The sequence below is a fragment of the Gracilinanus agilis genome, chromosome 4 (assembly GCF_016433145.1).
Source record: "Gracilinanus agilis isolate LMUSP501 chromosome 4, AgileGrace, whole genome shotgun sequence".
NCBI lineage: Eukaryota > Metazoa > Chordata > Mammalia > Didelphimorphia > Didelphidae > Gracilinanus > Gracilinanus agilis.
The window spans coordinates 242,707,877-242,728,512 of record NC_058133.1 but is presented as its reverse complement, the minus strand read 5'-3'; the positions used below and the strand labels follow the sequence as shown (position 1 = coordinate 242,728,512).

General features: G+C 35.9%; 1 protein-coding gene across 1 annotated transcript in view; it reads right to left on the bottom strand.

Moving 5' to 3' along the window:
• ZKSCAN5 (zinc finger with KRAB and SCAN domains 5) overlaps positions 1 to 19,344 on the bottom strand; it is a 35,419-nt gene extending 16,075 nt beyond the window's left edge. The window contains exons 1-4 of the mRNA XM_044677153.1: positions 18,763 to 19,344; positions 10,569 to 10,707; positions 7,687 to 7,778; positions 7,009 to 7,144 (exon numbers count right to left, since the gene is read on the bottom strand). Coding sequence (XP_044533088.1) covers positions 7,009 to 7,144; positions 7,687 to 7,778; positions 10,569 to 10,707; positions 18,763 to 19,173 — 778 coding nt within the window. The 5' untranslated portion in view covers positions 19,174 to 19,344. The remainder of the gene's footprint in view (positions 1 to 7,008; positions 7,145 to 7,686; positions 7,779 to 10,568; positions 10,708 to 18,762) is intronic.
• Between the last annotated feature and the right edge of the window lie 1,292 nt (positions 19,345 to 20,636).

Here is a 20,636-nt window from a genome sequence, read left to right as displayed (position 1 = left end):
TTTTTTTTTTGTGGTTAACTACAGATAAGTGAATCAGCAGTGGATTCTGGGACACAACTGTATATAAATCAAAAGGAAAACAAATTACTGAAGAAACTACAGCTAAAAGAATTATGGCATCTTTTAAACTAGAACTGGCTAAGTAAACAAATATATATATATATGTATATATATGTATATATATATATATACATATATATATGTCTGTGTGTATGTAGATACATAATATTTACATTTAATAATATAGCAGCACCACATGGAATTTTTATAAAAACTGATTATATATAAAGGACAAAGATATATTGCTAAGAAATGTAAAAAGGCAACAACTGTAAAAATACTTTTCAGACAATGCAATAAAAATAGCAATAAGATCAGGAAGCACAAAAAATATAGACTCAAATAGAGATAACAATGAAATTCTAAGTAAAGAGTAGAATAAACCATATAAGCCATCAACAATTACATTAAAGAAAATTATAGTGATGAAAAGCATGCAAAAATTTCTGGGATGCAACTAGAGCAGTCTTCAGAGGAAAAATTTTATTTCAAAGAACTTACATTAATAGAATAGAAAAGGAAGGGATTCATGAACATAATATGAACTATAAAACATTAGAAAGCAAACAATAAACCCAAAATAAGTTCAAAAGAGGAGTTATTGAAAACTAGAGGGAAAATAGATGAACTGGAAATCATGAAAGATTATTGAAATGATAAATACAGACAAAAGAAACTTTAGCCAACCTGATCAAAAAGAAGAGAGTAAGACTCTCAGATCATATGAGTAACAAGATGGAGGACCAGACATTTTCTTTGCTCTCTACCAATGTCTCAAACATCTCCCAAACAGAAATTATGCACCAAAGATAATGCAACTTCAGCTGTCTCTGTGGTCTTTTAAGATACCCAGAATCCAAAAGAAGGTTAATAAAAATATAAAAACCCATGAACTGATTATTCACTAACCCTGAACTCACTCGGCACCCCTCCCCCTACCTCCCACACTACAAGAGTCTGTACTAGTAGACCCAAAGACAATATAACAGCTTACAACAAAATTCACCCTTACACCCTGGTCTTCTCCCTTTTTCTAGTGACATACAGACACTGGCTCCAGGTTGTAGAAATCTGCCCAGGCTGCAAAAGACTGAGTAGCCCCAGTCCTTCAGAAGCAAAAATATGGTAAGAGGCATAACTCTACAACTCTACAACACCGGCACTATAAATCTCTAGTGCCAGGGCAGACAATCTTATAACACCAGTACCAGCACCAGTCTGGCAACGATCTAGGTTGTCAGTGCCAAGCCAATGAACTATGAAATAAGAGGAAGATGGTCAAGTCAATCTAGCTATGGCCAGTTCTAACCTCCCAAAAATCACTGGGGGCAGAGATCTAGGCTAGTGAACCATGAATTGCCCAATATGGGAGGAGGTTTATTTCAGCCCCCAAGAAAATCACTATCACAGGAGACAAAATAAGAAAGTGGGAAATCAGGTGGAAAAAAAAAAAGTCTGAAATTACTAAAGATCTAAGAAAGAACAAAATTCAAAGACCTATATCAACATAGAAAATATTAACAACAGAAGGAAATGTGGCTTCTAGATCTATAAAAGTGTTTAAGTCTCTATGAATAAATACTATAAAATGAAGGAAAATGACCCAACACTTGATAAGAAAGAACACCCTTATCAATGTGAGAATATGAAACCAGAATGAGCTGTTCTTGAGTGGTTTTAAAGAAAAATGAGAATTACAAGAACAAAAGTTATGTTCTGCACTGCAAAGATAATGTTACAAGAATAGAAAAATTAGAATCTATAATGTTCAGTCTCATCAAAGAAACAAAAGAGAAAAACAGATTGAGAATACAGATATACAGAAATTAAAAATAATGTAGAAGAAAAAATAACATTAAAAGAAAATACTCTCACTATGCAAGCAAAACAATACTGAGGGGCAGCTGGGTAGCTCAGTGGATTGAGAGTCAGGCCTAGAGACAGGAGGTCCTAGGTTCAAATCTGACCTCAGACACTTCCCAGCTGTGTGACCCTGGGCAAGTCACTTGATCCCCATTGCCCACCCTTACCACTCTTCCACCAAAGAGCCAATATACAGAAGTTAAGGGTTTAAAAAAAAATGTAAAAGAAAATTTAAAAAAAAAAACAAAACAATACTGAGCTCAAAGGCAGGATGCTTAGGGATAATCTAAGCATCATAGGTCTACCAGAAGGAAATAATAAAAGAACTTCTCAAAATTTCTGAACGTGAAATGCCAGCTGAAGAATTCACAGATTACCTCTAGGAAAAACAAAGCTGCAAATGCTAAGAAACAGAGAAGCTAAATTTAATCATCCAATTCAGAAACAATAAGCTCTGCAAATGATCAGAAGAAAGACTTTCAAATACAATAAACGGGAAAATAAATTATTTTTTAAAAAATAAGCCTTACAGAAATATTGGCAGGCGATGGATTCTTAGACAAGTGATAACAGCAATTTACAAAAGACAAAAAAGTAACTACATGAAAGTGAAAAGCTTTTTTCAAAAAAATTAAGACATATAGGATCAGATAGGAAGCTGTCTGTTTAGGAATAAAATTTGTGCCAAATTTCTTAGATAAGGGTTTGGTATTCAAGTATTCAGACAACTAACATCATGTGTATGTTACATTTATGTAAAATCTAAAGCCATTCCAATAAATAAGTGCTCAATCAATAAACATTTATCAAGCACTTGCTGTTTGCCAATCACTACAATAAACCCTAAGTGTACAAAATGTGGCAAAAGATAGTCCCAGCTATTACAACCTAATAGAGGAGACAAACAAGCTACATTAACAGAATAAAAAATAAATAATATAGAGAAGGGACTAGAATTAAGAGGGCAAGTTGGGAAAGGCTTCCTGCAAAAGATGGGATTTTAATAGGGACTTAACGGAAGCCATTGAAATCAGTAAAGCAGAGTTGAGGAAGAAGAGCATACCAGGCATAATAGCCAGGCCGAGAAAATGCCTAAACCCTTAAGATTGAGTGTCTTGTTTGCTAAACAGCCAGAAAGCCAATGTCACTTGAATACCTGATAGAGAGTAAAATGTTAAAAGATTAGAAAGGTAGGAGGGGGCTAGGTAATGAAGGACTTTGAATGTCAAACAGCACTTTATATCTATTTAGAGACAACAAGGAGTCACTGGAGTTTATTAAATAGGGAGTGACATGGTTGGACCTGAACTTTAGGAAAATCATTTTGGTGACTGAATGGAGGATAGATTGGAGTGGGAAGAGACCAGAGGCAGGCAGACCCACCAGCAGGTTATTTCAATAGCTCAGCCACAAGGTGATGATGGCAATATCAGAGAGTGGAGAAGGAAATATATTAAAGAGATGTTGTAAAGGTGAAATCAATAGGCCTTTGCAAGAAATTGGATCTATCAGGTTTGGGGGAAGATAGTGAGGGGGTCAAAGGTTATGGAATAGGGTCCTAGATTGTGAACCTGAAGGACTAGGAGATGAGTATTGCCATTTACAGTAAGAGGAAAGGGAGGAGTAGGATTCAGGGAGAAAGAAATAAGTTCTTGTTTTGGGCATGTTGAATTTAAGATGTCTATAGGACATCATGTTTGAGATGTATGAAAGACAATTAGAAATGTGATACTGGAGGTCAGTGGGGACAGGACAGGTAGATCCAAGAATCTACAGCATAGAGATGGTATTTAAATTTGTAGGAGCTAATGAGATCACCAAGTGAAGTAGTATATAGAGAGAAAAGAGTAGATGAACACCTCCAATTAGAGGGCATAATCTGTAGGAGGATCCAACAAAGGAGAATGAGAAGGAGTGGTCAGAATCAGGAGAGTGGTGTCCCAAAAACCTAGAAAGAAGAGAATATTAAAGAGAAAAAAGGTGATCTGCCATGTTAAAGGCTATAAGTTAAAAAGAATGAGGATTGAAAAAAGGTTATTGGATTTGGTAACTAAGAGGTGACTGGCGGATTTAGAACAGTTTCACAGAAATGATATCATTGAAATGATAAGATTGGAAGAGGCTAAAACGAGTGACAATGGAGAAAGTGAAGCCACTAGACAGGATGAAAGGATCAAGTAGGGTTGTATTTTTGTTTGTTTTCAGATGGAAGAGTCATAGGCATGTTTTGTAGATAGTATGGAATGAACCAATAGACCGGAAGAAATTGAAAATAAATGATGGAGCAGAGATGACAGAAGGGGCAAACAGCTGGAGAGGATGGAATGGAATGATTACCCTTGGTAATGTAAAGGTGAAAATTAATGGTTGGACAATAATTTTATGAAATTATGTGGTCACCAATATTTATCATAACTCCAGTCAGTAATTTATTTACAAAAGAGAGGGGAAACAATAAAGTAGAGAAATGTGAAAGAGGTTAGAGAAAATACCTATACTACTCCTCAGCCAGGAGGGCTGGTGGTGAATAACCACCATGGCCTCCTCCAAGATGGAAACTAGTCTCTCCGGAAACTAGGAAAGGAGTCAGCCCTTTTCATTCACTCAATGAAGTAGTCCAGGAGTCAGAGTCTAAGTTGAAGCTGAGCTCCAAGCCCACGATCCAAGCCCCAGTTTCCAGAGAAGCTCCTTCAAAGACCATCTCCAAAAGATATTCTCTTCAGACTATGTTCTCAAAGACAATCTGATTCAAGCCAAAGGATTTTGTAGCTTTTATGGTGGCTCCTTGTCCCTTCCCCTCTTCATAGGGGCAAATCACAGTTTACAAACTGTCAAGCACTGGGCCCAGGGGGGGCAATGTCTGTGGGATCAATTTCTCACCTTCTGAAGTTTAAGTTCTCACTTTCTGAAAGTTAAGTTCTCATTTAAGGGTGTGAATTTTCTAAAATTCATCTTCTGGAGAGGAGAATACTCATCCTAGCTGATTGAGTTTCTGAAGGTGTGAATTCACTAAGTGGTTTTCAAGCTCCTCCACCTAGTTCAAATTTGGATTGATTCAATCAAAAGGTGGACAAAGGAGAATTAATCCTGTCTTCACAATCTAGTGAGGTACTTAAGTTAGTGTTAACTCAGGATAGACAATAGAGTAAAGAATTCTCTTTCACAGTAAAGAGTAAGACCACCTCACCATGTGAGACAGGAGTAAAGAACATAGTGACAAAGACATCTGAATGATAAGAGCTGGAGAAGAGGGGCGAAGAGAGAACTCATGGCAAATGGTCTTAATTTTTTTCTGTAAAATGTCAAGGGATATGAACGAACAGTTATCAAAAGAACTGCAAATAAATATCAACTATATCTAAATCACTAACAAGAGAAATGGAAATCAAAACAATTTTGAATCAAGAACAAAACCAAAAGAAATCAAATGATTATCTCAACAGATGCAGAAAAAACTTTTGACAAAATACAAACATCTTTTCCTATTAGAATCAGTAAAGAACTGCTGGGAAAATTGGGAAGCAGAATGGGACAAATTGAATTTAGATCAACAACTCACAAAATATACCAAAAATAAGCTTCAATGAGGCAGATGACCTATAAAAAGTCATAACAAAAATTAAAGGAGAATGGAAAGAGACACGATTCACAACTATGAGTAAGAAAGAGTTCTTGATTCAAGATGGAATAGAAAGGACCATAAGAGACAAAAACAGACAAGTTTTATTGCCTAAGACTGACAAGTTTTAGCACAAAACAAAAGGCAAAACATTTAGAATTTTAGAAGGGAAACAGTTAAATGGGAAAAATATTTGCATTGAAAAATGCCTGATATCCAAACTATATATCTATATCTATATTTATATCTATATATGTGTGTGTACTGATTAGATATATATGTGCATGTGTACTGATTAGATACAAATATATTTAGAAAAAAGTCTTTCTCAGATAACAAATAAAATGGTCATATTAAAAAAAAGGCAAGTTATTAATAGCCATAAGAAAAGATGCTCTGAATTGCTAATAAGAAAAAATGCGTACTAAAATCCCTCTACCTCATACCCATCAGATTGACAAAAATGACCAAATGGAAAAATGACAATTATTGGAGGAGCTAGTAAAGGACAAGTACTTGAATGCATGCATTTAAAACTATACCCTAAGTCACTAAATCATACTTTCTGACCCAATTATAACATTACTAGTGATATATGCCAAAGAGATCAAATAAAGACAAAAAGAACCCTACAAATTTATTTTGTACAAAAATATTTTTGTGAAAGCAAAGAACTAAACAAAGTAGAGAACCACTTAGAAATGGTCAAATAAATTATGCTACTTAAATGAAATTGAATATTACTATGCTGTAAAAAATAACAAAAAGCATGGGTTCAGAGAAACCTTGGAAGAATTCTATGAATTAATGCAGCCTGAAGTGAGCAAAAACTAGAGAACTATTTATGTGTTGACCACAAGAGCATAAAGGAAAAGAACTTTGAAAGACTTAAGAACACTGATAGTAATCAACCATTCAGGACTCTAGAAGACTGATAAAAAAGCATGTTCCCCATTCCCTGGTGCAGAATGAGTCAGACATTTTCAGACATATTCAACCCAAATGTTTTTCTTAATTAAACTTATCTATTAGAAAGAAGAGCTTTTTTTTGTAATGGAGCAGGAGAAATGCTCCCCTTCCATGCCCAACAGTGAAACATTTTTTAAATGTACAAAAACAATGAAGGAAGTTTACAAGGTAACAGATAAAAAGAGTAATGTTTGTACTAGCATATTAAATTTAATAAGTGTTTTTAAAAATCATTCATATATAACAGATTCATGATTTCCAATCCTCTTTTACTAGCCTTCTTTGAAAATGGAAATGTTTGTGTTTCTTAAGACCTTCAAGTTCATAATTTTAAAAATTGAAGTTATAACAGTGAGAATGTGAAAATATGTGTACACATATACATAATTACATATATGTATATACCTATACATATACACACATACTGTGATATAAATGTTCTACACAAGGTAACAAAACTAATTGATTCTAATCCATAAAAAGAAAACAGTTCTTACCCACTGAGGTAATGGTCTCATAATTCTCCTGTCTGTCATTCCTAGAATGGTCCTTCTGAGTCTCCTCCAAATGCCCCCATTCTTCCAGGATAAAAGATACAGCCACATCGGCCACATCCTCAATTTTCACCAATGTCTGAAACATGAGATCCCTACTCAGTTCCTGTTCCCTGTGCTCTGCTTTTAAATAAGGGACAGCAGAGCATCAAAACATCAAAGCAGAATGAAGTGAGAGGAAATACGCAGTATGATATTACATAAAAGGAATACTGAACTAGGAGTTAGGAAATCTTGACTCTAGTCTTGGTTCTGGCCACTAGCTAATTGTGTGACCTTGGACAAGTCACTTAGCCACTACAAATCTCAATATCTTCATCTGTCAAATAAAGTTGTTAGACAATATGATCTTTTAATTTCTTCCAGCTTTAATATCTCTATGATTATATATGCCTCCCTAAAAAGGGTGAGTAGGTATTAAGTAGAGAGAAGGAAAGCAGAGTTGAAAATACATAGGGAACTAAGGATCAATCCAAGATAGACCTAGTTTCTGAGAAAAGTATTTAGAGTTTCCTAACTGAGGGCTCCTAAAGAAACTCCAGGATGAGGGGATCATACAAGGCCACAATCAGGGAGTAGCCACAGGGTTTCAATGAAGGCAGAGAAAGGACGATAGCTCACTTGGGCCCCAGTCATGTGAAATGCAGCTGCCATCTGCTGGTCTCTAAGATTTCCCTTCTGAGGAATAGCTGGAATCTGGGAAGCAGGCAGAGCTGAAGGAGGAGAAAAGGAGTTGTGAGAGAGAATTGTTTTGCCCTACTTTCAATGTTCACTCATGTTCCCTCACCACATTATTCCCCTGTTCAAGAATCTACAATGGAACCTCACTGCCTATTGTAACAAATCCAAATTAAATTAAATTTCATTATCTAGGATAATTGGCCCCACACTCTCCCTAACTAACCTCATTCCCCATTTTCCCCCAACATGGACACTGCTTCAGACAAGCATTTCTGTTCTCTTTGCACACTGTGCTGATTGTTCTTTGCACTTTTGATCATCAGGTTTCTATTTTTGGAATGCCCTCCAAATCTCTGATACTATAAAGCCTATACTTCAATCAAGATCCAGCTCAAGTTTTCCATGATGCTTTCTCCCAGTATCCTAGGCTACATTAATCTCTCCTATTTCTGAATTCCTATAAATGTGGCTGTATATTCAATCCTTTGATACCACTTTTGTTGGAGTTCTTTGTCTATTTTCTTGCACGCTCCCAAGCTTTTCCAACATCCACCTGTGGGTTACTCTGAACATGTTGAGATATCCTTCCTCATTTCCCTAGAACAAACACTTATTTGGTTCTTTAAATCTTACCGCCTGCCTGTTACATAAAAATCGCTTTCTGTTCACAGCCTAAAGGCAGAATGGACAAGAGACTGACTGAAAATAGGAAAGAGACCAGACACCAGGAATAAGGTCAAGGGGTCAAAAGAAGTCTTGAATGAAAGGAATTAATGTGATTGAAAAAAAGATGACTATAAAAGTAGCAGTAAGAACTGATCTTCAATCCAGGGATCTGAATATCAAAGCAAAAAAAAAAGGAAAGCAAATCTAAAAAATATAAAAATTGGTATGACTGTCAAATTACTATTAAAAGGCATTAAGGATCTGAACATAAGTGGTATCCAGTATAATGAAGGCTCCCTTCAAGGAAAAGGGGAAATGGGGGATGGGAAGACTTAACAGGGAGATGAAAGGAATGGGGTTGAGGAAATCCTAAGGGGCTTGGAGAGACAGCTAAGAATCAAAGAGGTAGGTATAAAGAAAAGAAAATATAAAAGGAACAAAAATGTGTAGACTAACTTCATAATAGTTTTAATAGTTTTATAGATAATAAATTATTATTATTAGGTCACTAATTATTCACTTTCTTTCCATAATTTGATTTTAGAAAATTGGTATGTCAGGATGAAGTGAGACAACAAAAACAGAAAAATATTTTGAAGCACAGATTCAAAGAACCTCGTATGATAATTAGTTTACAGGAAATAGTAGAATCAGCCAGACATGCTACACTCAAGTAAAAGAGGATTCTTTTTGAACATAGGTTTTTAGGAAGCAGTCTAAGAGATATTTACAAACAGTTGTGGGCTCTATAAATAGCAGCAAAACGTTACAGATGCACATTGGAAAAGGGATTTTGTGTAGCTTTTATTTTCTAGTCACAGTATCACTATCAGAAATTCTTTTAACTACAAAAAAGGATAAAAGAGATGCACCTGTAGGATCTCTGGTCCTTGCCTGTCTAGGTCAGCTAGATCCTCAATCTGAACTTGTAGTCTTCCCTTCTCCCTCCTTCATTCAATAAGTTGCCAAATTCTGCACATTCTCATTATCCATCCCTTTCTGTTTGCTTTTACTGAACCCTAATTCAAGCCTTTTATCACCTCTCACCTGTACTATTACAATATACCTGGTTTTCCTAATTTCAGTTTTTTCTTTAATCTATCCTAATAAACTATCATGATACCAATGACTCCATTACTCCTGATTGATATTTTCTTTATCTTGGTTTCTTGGCTCTCTACAAGGCAGGTAGGTGGCACAATGCATAAAGCACTGAGTATGGCATCGGGAAGAGACAGAGTTCAAATTCCAACTCAGATACTTACTAGCTGTATGACTTGGGGCAAGTCATTTAACCTGTTTGCCAGTTTCCTCATCTGCAAAATGGGGATAATAATGACAACTATCCCCCCAGAGATTTATGAGAACCAAATGAGATAATACTTAAAAAGTCCTCAGTACAATGCCTGGCACATCGTAGGTGCTAAATAAACATAAGCTATTGTTTGTTTGTTCATTTATTTTTATTGCTGTTGTTATCAATCTGGTTTCTCATCACTAATTTCAAATAACTCTTCTTCTTGTATATTTCAATAGAATGAAAATTCCTTAAGTGAAGAGTGTTTCATTTTTGTCTTTGTATTCCCAATACATAATCCAATGCTTTGCACCTATGAGAATTAACTATTTACTGAACCACATTCCAAGCAAAATAAACTATTCATCCTCCTCTTTTTTGTCTCTATGATTCTACTGTCACCCTTTTAGGAATAGAACAGGCCCATCTTCTGAAACTTCTTCCTTTCAAAGATCACCCATCACAGGTGCCACTCCTTCCCATATTACCCTAGCATAAGGAATTTTTTCCCATGTTTTTCACTATATTTTGTCTGTACCTCTCCATCACATTTAGCACATTCTGCTTTGTATTAATATAATTATTTGTGTATATATCTTATCCCTTCTAATGACCTAAATTATTATTGAAACAGGAACTATATCTTATTTCATCTTCATATTCCCAGTGCATATAGAACTGTTGAGTTGAATTACATTTCTTTGATCTGCCCTCCAATCTTAGTCCTTAAGTTCCCACTCTACTAGGTGAGTTTACTTTCCTTCACAGAGTTCTTTTTTCCTTGTTATGGCCAACACTCCCACTTGCCATTCTACAGAGATTTTCCCATGACCATCAATGAACAGTGCTGTTCCCTTACCATTTGCCTCCAAGGAAAGAAGTTTCTGGGGACCACTCTCAGGCTGGATGTCCATGGGTTGGAACTGGATATTCAGGGACTCCTGTACCATTCTCTGCGGCATCATTTCCTGAAGGGGTACTTCTGGATAGGCAGCAACCTAGGGACAACAAAAAAGCATGATATAAACAGGGTATAGTGGGAATACTAAGAAATTCCAAAACGCTTTTAAAAAAATTCAACACCTATTCCTATTAAAAACACTAGAGAGGGGGCAGCTGGGTAGCTCAGTGGATTGAGAGCCAGGCCTAGAGACAGGAGGTCCTAGGTTCAAATCCGGCCTCAGACACTTCCCAGCTGTGTGACCCTGGGCAAGTCACTTGACCCCCATTGCCTACCCTTGTCAATCTTCCACCTATAAGTCAGTGCACAGAAGTTGGGGGTTTAGAGTTAAAAAAAAAAAACACTAGAGAGCATAGAAATAAATGGAGCTTTCCTTAAAATAATAAGTGGTATCTATCTAATACAGTGATTCCCAAAGTGGGCACCACCATCCCCTGGTGGGTGCTGCATCGATCCAGGGGAGTGGTGATGGCCACAGGTGCATTTATCTTTCCTATTAATTGCTATTAAAATTTTTTAAAAATTAATTTCCAGGGGCACTAAATAATATTTTTTCTGGAAAGGGGGCAGTAGGCCAAAAAAGTTTGGGAACCACTGATCTAATACCATTGGCAAACATTATGTGTCATGGGAATAAGCTAGAAGTCTTCCTATTAAGATAAAGAATGAAACGCTATTATTCAATCTTACACAAAAAATGCTAGTATTGTTATAGCAATAAGAAAAAGAAATTTAAGGAATTAAAGTATGCAATGAGGAAACTAAACTACCACTCTTTGCAGACAATATGACAGTATACTTAATCAACAAAAAAACTAGCTGAAATAATTAACTTTAGCAAAGTTGTAGGATACAAAATAAACCTGTATAAGTCATCAGTTTTTCTATATATTACCAACAAAATCAAGCAGCAAGAGTTGGAAAAAAGAAATTTCATTTAAAATAACCCTAGACAATATAAAATACCTAGGGACCTATCTGCCAAGATAAACCCAGCAACTATATGAACACAATTACAAAACATTTTTCACACAAATAATGTTAGATCTAAACAACTGGGAAAATATTAATTGCTTATGGACAGACCAAGCATATATAATAAAAATGACAATTCTATCTAAGTTAATTTGCTTATTCAATGACATACCAATCAAATGTCTAAAAAAATTATATTATAGAGCTAGAAAAAAATAATTACAAAATTTCATTCATAAGAACAAAATACCAAAAATATCAAGGGAATTAATGAAAAAAATTGAAAGAATATGGTCTAGCTGTAGCAGATCTCAAATTTTATTATAAAGCAGTACTCATCAAAATAATCTGCTACTGGCTAAGAAATAACAACGGAATAGATTAGGTACACAATACACAGTAGTAAATGATCATAATAATCTAGTGTTTGATAAGCCTAATATCCCAGCTTTTAGGACAAGAACTCATTATCTGACAGAACTGCTGAAAAAAATGGCAAACAGTATGACAGAAACTAGGTATAGACCAACATCTCAAACTGTATACCAAGAAGAGGGTGATACCATAAACAAATAAGGGGAGCATGCTATAGTTTAACTGTCATATTTATGGATGAGAGAAGAATTTATGACCAAACAAGAAATAGAAAACATTATGAGATATAAAATAAATAATTTTGATTATATTAAACTTAAAAGGTTTTGCAAAAACAAAACCAGTGCAACCAAGATTGGAAGAAAAGCAAAAAGCTGGGAAATATTTTTTTATAAGTTTCTCTAATAAAGGTTTCATTTCTCAAATATGTCAAGAATTTGAGTCAAATTTATAAGAATACAACTCATTTCCCAAGACAAATAGGGAAATGCAAATTAAAACAACTCTGAGCTACCATCTTACACTTATCAGACTGGTTAATATGACAGAAAAAAAATGATAAATGTTGAAGGGGATGTGGAAAAATCAGGACATTAATGCACTATTGGTAGAATTGTGAACTGATCCAATCATTCTGGAAAGCAATATGGAACTATGCCCCTAAATGACTATAAAATTTCATTTCATTTGATACAGCACACCACAAAAAGAGCTGCTATGAGTATTTTTATAAATTTTATAAATATTTTTGTGAAAATATTTATAGCAGCTCTTTTTGTGGTGGCAAAGAACTAGAAATTGAGGGGATATTCATCAATTGGAGAATGATGGAACAAGTTGTGGTATATCATTATAATGCAATACTCTTGTGCTGTATGAAATGACGAGCAGGAGGATTGTAGAAAAATCTGTAAACACTTACATGAACTGATACAAAGTAAAGTGAATAGAACCAGAAGTTGTGCAAAATGATCAACTATAAATGGCTTAGCTATTCTCAGCAATACAATGATCCAAGTCAATTCCAAAGGATTCTTGAAAAATGCTGCCCATCTCCAAAGAAAAAGATGATGGAGTTTGAATATGGATTGAAGCACACTGTTTTCTTTATGGTTTTTTATTTTGTCTTATGAATCTTCTTCCTCAATATGACCAAGGTAGAAATATGTCTGGCATGACTGTAACTTTTATTTTATTTTATTTTATAACCTAGATTGAATTGCTTAATATCAGGAGAGAAGAAAAAGAATTTGGAACTCAAAATTTTGGAAAACATATAAGTGTTAAAAATTATCACATATACTTGGGAAAAATAAAAAATTGGAGAAAAAAGAAAACCTCAGGAAATCTTTATAGTAAACAGAAAATTAAAAAAAAAACACCTAAAATATTATTGTTTCACAGGTAGGAAGGCAAAACATGAGACAGATGGGAGATGGAGATTAATAAGAAAAGTCAATTCTAATAGTTTTATAATCATCTTTTTTTCTTGGTTCTCATTTTGGCCTGGAAGACCTTTGGGTCTAAGGCAATAAGGTACTGTAAATTCTGTCACCTTGAACATGTTATTTACATTGCTAAACCTCAACTTTATCATCTATTGAATAAGGAAGTTTCTAATACCCCTGGCACCTAGGAACAACAAAAACTGCTTGGGAAAACTGAATTCTAGCAGAAATTAGGTTTGGGGGCAGCTTGGTGGCACAGTAGATAGAGTACTGAACCTGGAGTCAGAAAGATCTAAATTCAAATCTGACCTCAGATACTTACTAGCTGTGTGATTAAGGCAAGTCACTTAACCTTGTTTGCCTCAATTTCCTCATCTGTAAAATGATGTGGAGAATAAATGGCAAACCACTCCAGTTATCTTTGCCAAGAAAATCTCAAATAGGGTTATGAAGAGTCAGATATGACTAAAACAATTAAACATGAAGAAATTAAAATTTAGACCAGTACCTCACATCATATGTGAAGATTAGATCCAAATGGATACAATGTCACATTATAAACAAATTAGAGAAGATAAGGAAGAAATGAAAGAAGAAAGGAGAAATGAAATAAATGGAGGAAGAGTTCAAAATCAAACCTCGGAAGATCACAAAGATAAGAGGGATAATTTTGATTACATAAAATTGAAAAGTTTTTTGCACAAGATAGTTAAAATTAGATAATAAAGTAACTGGGAAATACAATCTTTCAAACATCAAGTTTCTAAAACAAAGGAATTACCCCAAAGAGATCATAGATAAAAAGATTTGTACAAAAATATGTATAGCTTTTTGTGGTGGCAAAAAACTGGAAATGAGGGTATGCACTTCAATTGGGGAATGGCTGAACAAATTGTGGTATATGCTGGTGATGGAATACACAATAGTGCTCAAAGAAATAATAAACTGGAGGAATTCCATGTGAACTGGAATGACCTCCAGGAATTGATGCAGAGTGAAAGGAGCAGAGCCAGAAGAACATTATACACTGTGGTAAAATCAAATGTAACGGACTTCTGTACTAGCAACAATGCAATGACCCAGAACAATTCTGAGGGACCTATGGAAAAGAACGCTACCCACATTCAGAGGAAACACAGAAGAAAAACAACTGCTTGATCACATGGTTTGATGAGGACATGTCTGGGGATGTAGACTCCAAATGACAATGCAAAATGGAAACAAACAATGCAACTATCAATAGTATGGAAATAAGTCTTGATTGATGACACATGTTAAAACCAGTGGAAATGCATGTTAGCTATGGGGGGGGGGGTTGTAAAGGGGAGGTGAAGGGGAAAGTAAAAACATGAATCATCTAGACATGGAAAATTTTTCTAAAAAATTAAATAAATATATAGAAATAAAATAAAACAAAGGAATTTACTTCAATTGATAAATGAAGAATAAAAACATGATTTTCAAAGGGAGAAATCCAAGCTATCAACAACTATATGAGAAAATGTTCCAAATAATGCACTGAATTCTACCTAACCCCCATCAGATTGGTAAAGACTAAAAAAGGGAAAACGACAAATATTGGAAGGAATGGGGTGGGGTGAGAGAGGGGAGACACACATACAAATGTTCTGTAGGTGGAACAATTATTTGAAATAATGATCAAGGGCTTACCTTCTGAGTTAGTGATACTACTCAGTCAATAGCCCCAAATAAATCAAAAGAAGTGAAAAAGGATCCATTATATAAAATATATATATATATATATACATATATATATATACAGTTCTTTTTATAGTGGAAAAGAACTGTAAACTAAGAAAGTGTGCATCAATTGAGGAAAAGCTATTCAATGGTACATAAATGTAATAGAATGTGCCATATGACAAAAGGAATAGTTTTAAAGAAACTTGAAAATATTTATATAAACTGCTACAAAATAAACTGAGAACAGAACACAAAGTAAAAACAAGTAACTCTGAAAGATCATTAATGCAATGAACAATCATGATTCCAGAAAAATGATGAAGAAACTCATTGCTTTTTTCCTGAATGAAAAGTGGATATGACTCGCAGTTCTAGATGTGACTAATGTGGGAATGTTTTATTTGATTATGAATACTTGTTTAAATGGCAGCTGGTAGCCCAGTAGATTGAGAGCCAGGCCTAGAGATGGGAGGTCCTAGATTCAAATCTGGCCTCAGACACTTCCTAGCTGTGTGACCCTGGGCAAGTCACTTAACCCCCATTGCCTAGCCCTTACCACTCTTCTGCCTTGGAGCCAATACACAGTATTGACTCCTAGATGGAAGGTAAGGGTTTAAAAAAAAAAAAAAAGTTTTGCTTTTCCTGTTTATTTTTTTCACTTGTAGGAAGAAGAGGAGAAGTAGAAGAAACAAAATGCTTTCTAATAAAAATTCATACTTTGGATCAGATTTTCTCTAAGGTCCTTTGCAGTTTTAACATTCTCTGATTCCAAGTCCACATTTTTGCTATTTTCCAACCATTCCTTCTACAAGGACACATACCAAACTAGAAGTTTTCCTACTTATAATTTCAAACCCTTAGTGTCAAAAGAGACCTCAGAAACCATCTAATCCAAGCCATGTTTGAACAGAAATCACCTCTACAAAATACGCGGCCTATGTCAAAAGACCTTGAGGATCTTCCCAAAGCAACTACTTTCACTTTTGAATAGCTCTAATTAACATAGCATGTTTTTCTCTACCTTAAACCTAAATTTGCCTCTTTAATTTCTACTCACTACTTCAGTTCTGCCCAATCTGATTTCAGTCTACACTACCCACTAAAATCTATTCTCCAAAGATACCAGTAATCTAATGAATAAATTCAATTGTCTTTTCCTAGTCCTCATCTTATTTGATCTTTCTGTATGATTTGATACCTCCAACCGCATTCTTAATGTTCTCTAGCTTCTGTGATATGTTGATTTATTTCTCTTATCCCTCTGACTGCTCTTTCACAGTTTTTCTGTCCCTCAAGGATCTGTTCTTGGCTCTCTTTTCTCTCTCCATATCCTCTCTCCTTTGGCAATTACATTTCATTCCCATGCTTCCAAATCCAGCATCTCAAAATGCAACTTCTACCTGAAACTAATCTGAAAACTAATTTTTAATATGAAACTTTCTGTATTGAAATTTTATCCACCAAAATAACTAATTCAAATAATAACTTCAAATTCTGCAAGTCTAAAATATTTGCCATCTAACCCCAAAGTTAACTTAAGTAAATACATATATATTAATCATCTATCATGTGCAGGGTTGAAGATACAAAGAAAGAAAAAAAACAGTCCCTGCCCTTAGGAAGTCCACAGTCTAATGGGGAAGTCAATATACAAACAACTATGTTCTAATAAGATACATACAGGATAAACTAGAGGTATTCTCAGAGGAAAGGCACTAACATTAAAAAAAAAAAATTGCCCCTCTGTCCAAGTTCCCTTTCTCTGATAATAAAAGATCCCTCTCTACTTCTCACATCCTTAAGTTCCCAGTTTCAGAGGTCAGGACTTATCTACTGCATCTCTACCCTCCTCTCCACCCAGTGCAAGGACCCTAATTTCCTTTCACTAAGCTTATTATAATGGCCTCCTACTTGGTCTGTCACCTTTTTCTAATCTATTATTCACACCATTACTAGTAATCATAGTAATCTTCCTAATACACAATGTTGATCACACCACTCCCCTGCTCAAAAATTTTCTAGGATTTCCTAATGTCTCAAGAATAAAATACAAATTCTTTCCTATGGTTCTCAAGACCCTTCAATGTGGACTCAACTTTCCTTCACAGTCTTATTTCACACACACTAATTTGTTCCAAACTAGACAAACATCAGTTCCTGCCCTCTCCTTCCTCCATCTGACAGGTTGTCCACCATGCCTAGAATGAAGTGGCTCCACATCTCTGTCCCTCAAGAAAGAAACACTAGTGAGTCAATTAGGATAAAAGTACCAAAAGATGAGGACACACAGAAAATAGTAGAAAGGATAAAGGATAAAGCACCAGAGGAAAAAAGAAAAAATTTCAAGGACACCAGTAAGACTAGTAGAGAAAAATACAAATTGAGCTGAGCATCCTGTGTGCATAGCAATAAGTAGCTAACTGGCAAATTCAAATAACTCAAAAGTTTCTTTTCCTTTATAAAGGAACATGCTCTCCTGGCATTCTTTGCCCTTATATCACCATAGTTTTTGACTATGAACCATTGTTTATAAAATATCCATGAAATAGTGCCTAACATAAAGTTTTACTAGTCCCATTCCCTCTAGGTAACCTAACGATTTCCTTATTTGTCTGCAATTGATTATATTTATAGAGCTCCTTTTATACTAAGCTTCTCTTTAGAGGGTAGCCTCTTTAGTGACATTTAATATCTGATCCAGAGTCTTCTCTCCCTATAGTATCTAGTTCAATAAACATTATAAACTGATAATGTTGACCCCGTTACAAAGCTATTCAGGATGGTTAAGTATTAGTCTAAAGTAGTACCTTGGGAGTAGTTTATTAATATTCAAATAGAATTTGGCTAATAGTAAAAAGAACCAAATGAGCTTAGTGGAAAGGGAGAAAATAGCAGAGCAAGGAGAAAGTTTAGCAATTTTCCCTCAGTCATTATTTAAAGTCAAGGTTATTTGCTTTAGGTTGGAGAATGCTGCTACTTTATTTTAAAGGATTAAATGTTAAAAAGGCCACTGGAAATATTGCCCAAAGATACTAAGACAAAAGGTTCTATCATGTTCCATGCCTAAAGTAGCACCCGGGGTACTCACAGAATATGAACCTGTGAAGTGTCTAAAGTGAGGAAAAGGAGTTTCTAGAGAGAAATCCAGAGAACAGCCAGAAGCCCAAAGTGACCTGAGGCATGGGAAAAAGAAAAACTATTACAGAAAAAAAGGGAAATGTACTCTTTTCCCCATAAGAACAGTGAAAGTGAAATGTTAAAAGTCTTCTCCAGATAGGCACAATGAAATAGTTTTTATTTTTTAAATGTTGAGATTAGGGATTTGTTTCATTTTTTTTATATTTGAAATCCCCAGTGCCCAGAATATAACAGGTACTAAATAAATGCTTGCTTGAGCCTAGGACTCAAGTAGAACCTAAGAGAACAAAAACTTCCTGATGGGAATCAAGGAGCAAAGAACTCTATGGTCAGTCACTTTCTTAACTTTTTCCTTAATTCAATTCAAGAAATATTAGGTGATTCCCAAGGTACCTCCTTAATTCCCTTCTATTTCTTCATTGTCTAGATTAGTGTTTTTTTTTTCTCCTCACCTCTTCTCCTTGTTCATCAAAGTCTCTCTGTAATTCCTCCAACAAAACCACAGCCTCCTCCCCACTTTCTGGATGATGTTCTCTCACCCATGCCTGAAGTTGCCCAGGCAAGATGGCCAGGAACTGTTCCAGCACTAGCAGCTCTAGGATTTGTTCCTTTGTGTGCATCTCCGGTCTCAGCCACTCACAACAGAGAACTCTTAGTTGGCTGAGAGCTTCCCGGGGCCCTGAAGCTTCATAGTACTGGTATTGTCTGAAGCGCTGGTTAAATGTCTCCATATCGGGAGGGCTGTTCCCTTGCATCCAGGTGCAATCTTCTTCCTCTACTTTCACTATCAGAAGTCCTTCTTGCTCCTGTGGAGGATGAATTGGAGTGGGCAGGGATGTGGCTTCTCTTGATTCTCTGGGCATGATTCACACCCAAAGGAATGCTTTTCTATAAAGTCTGACCTGTGGAGACCAAACCCACTTCTGCTTATTTAAGAGAACTCTTGAATGGCACTTTAGGTAGAATGAAACCTAGTGATATATTAAAAATAATTATTAGCATAAGGAAAAAACAAAGTTCATGTAAATACTAAGATAAAGGAAATTTACTAAAAGGTTAAACACAAAAGTAAATTTAAGAAAGGGTTAGCTATAAAATTACTGGACTTTAGATCCAATAGAAAGCACAGCTTTAGAGGACAGTTTAGATTGGTAACAAGCAATAAGGCTGAAACTTACAAATAACAATCCAGATAAACTAATCCTTTCTTATTGGTGAGCCAAACACAAATGGCAATCCCAATGGCCTAGGGGCTCAACAAGGAAGGAAAGAAAAAAAGGAAAAAAATCGTTCCGGTTTAAGATAAGACTTGAAAGACCCCAGATAAGCTTTCGCAGTAGAAACAGCTCGGCCCCATTAAAGGCTCAGGTCATCCACCCAGGTAAGTGACCCAGCCTCTGTGACACTGGATCCGAAATATCCGCAGGCACCAACCTAGTACCAGAAACGGGCCTAGTCAGCAACTGATGAAACCGGAACCTCCCAATGCTACCTTCCCCTGTGCACAACCCCTCTCTCCTGGGAGTCTCGCTTTCTTCAGGGTACAGAACTCCCAACAAGGCGGAATCAGAGAAGAAAGAAATATATTTTTTCCATGAGACCCTGGAGTGGCCGACTCAATCCCTAGATTTCCAAAACTCACGGAAAATTACTAAATCAATGCCTTCCTTGCCCTTGGCTGGTAGGGCCTCTAAGTCCCGCCCCTTCCCCTCCCGGAATAAACTTCCGAGTCCTCTCTAGGAATCCCGGAGGTTTCCATCTCTGTGAGTGGACGATTCTAGCCAGTTGACCCTGGCTGGGGCGGAGCCTGGAGAAAAAGAGAATTGGAATTTTTTTGGTGCCAAATACCAAATCGCTTTTCTGTCTACACAGATCTTTCTCCCCTGCTCACAGATCTAGACGCCTAAAAGAGAATAACATCTCCCCAGCTCAAGTTCTTCCGACGTCACCAGTGGCTACTGGACGGGAGGAGTGGATGATAATGGAGGGTGGGAAGGTCGAGAATTGGGAGATGCAGAATATTTGGCTGCTCTGAAGGTGGTAACAAAACTCAACCTTCGGGCTGAGCGTGCCAGAAGAAGGGACTGAAGAAAAAGCAAATAGAGGAAAGAACACAGCGAGCAAATTTGGTTATTCATGGAACTCGCACCTTTCCTTTGAAGTCGACAGGGTCTTATGGCTTTTTAAAACAGTGCTGGACGTACTTAAAACTTCTGGTGTCATTCCCTTCCAAGTCCTATTACCGACCCTGACCCGGATCCTGACCCCATCACCTCCAGATTAGCCACTAGAGTTTTAAAACATCAAAGGATTAGGCTAATCTCTA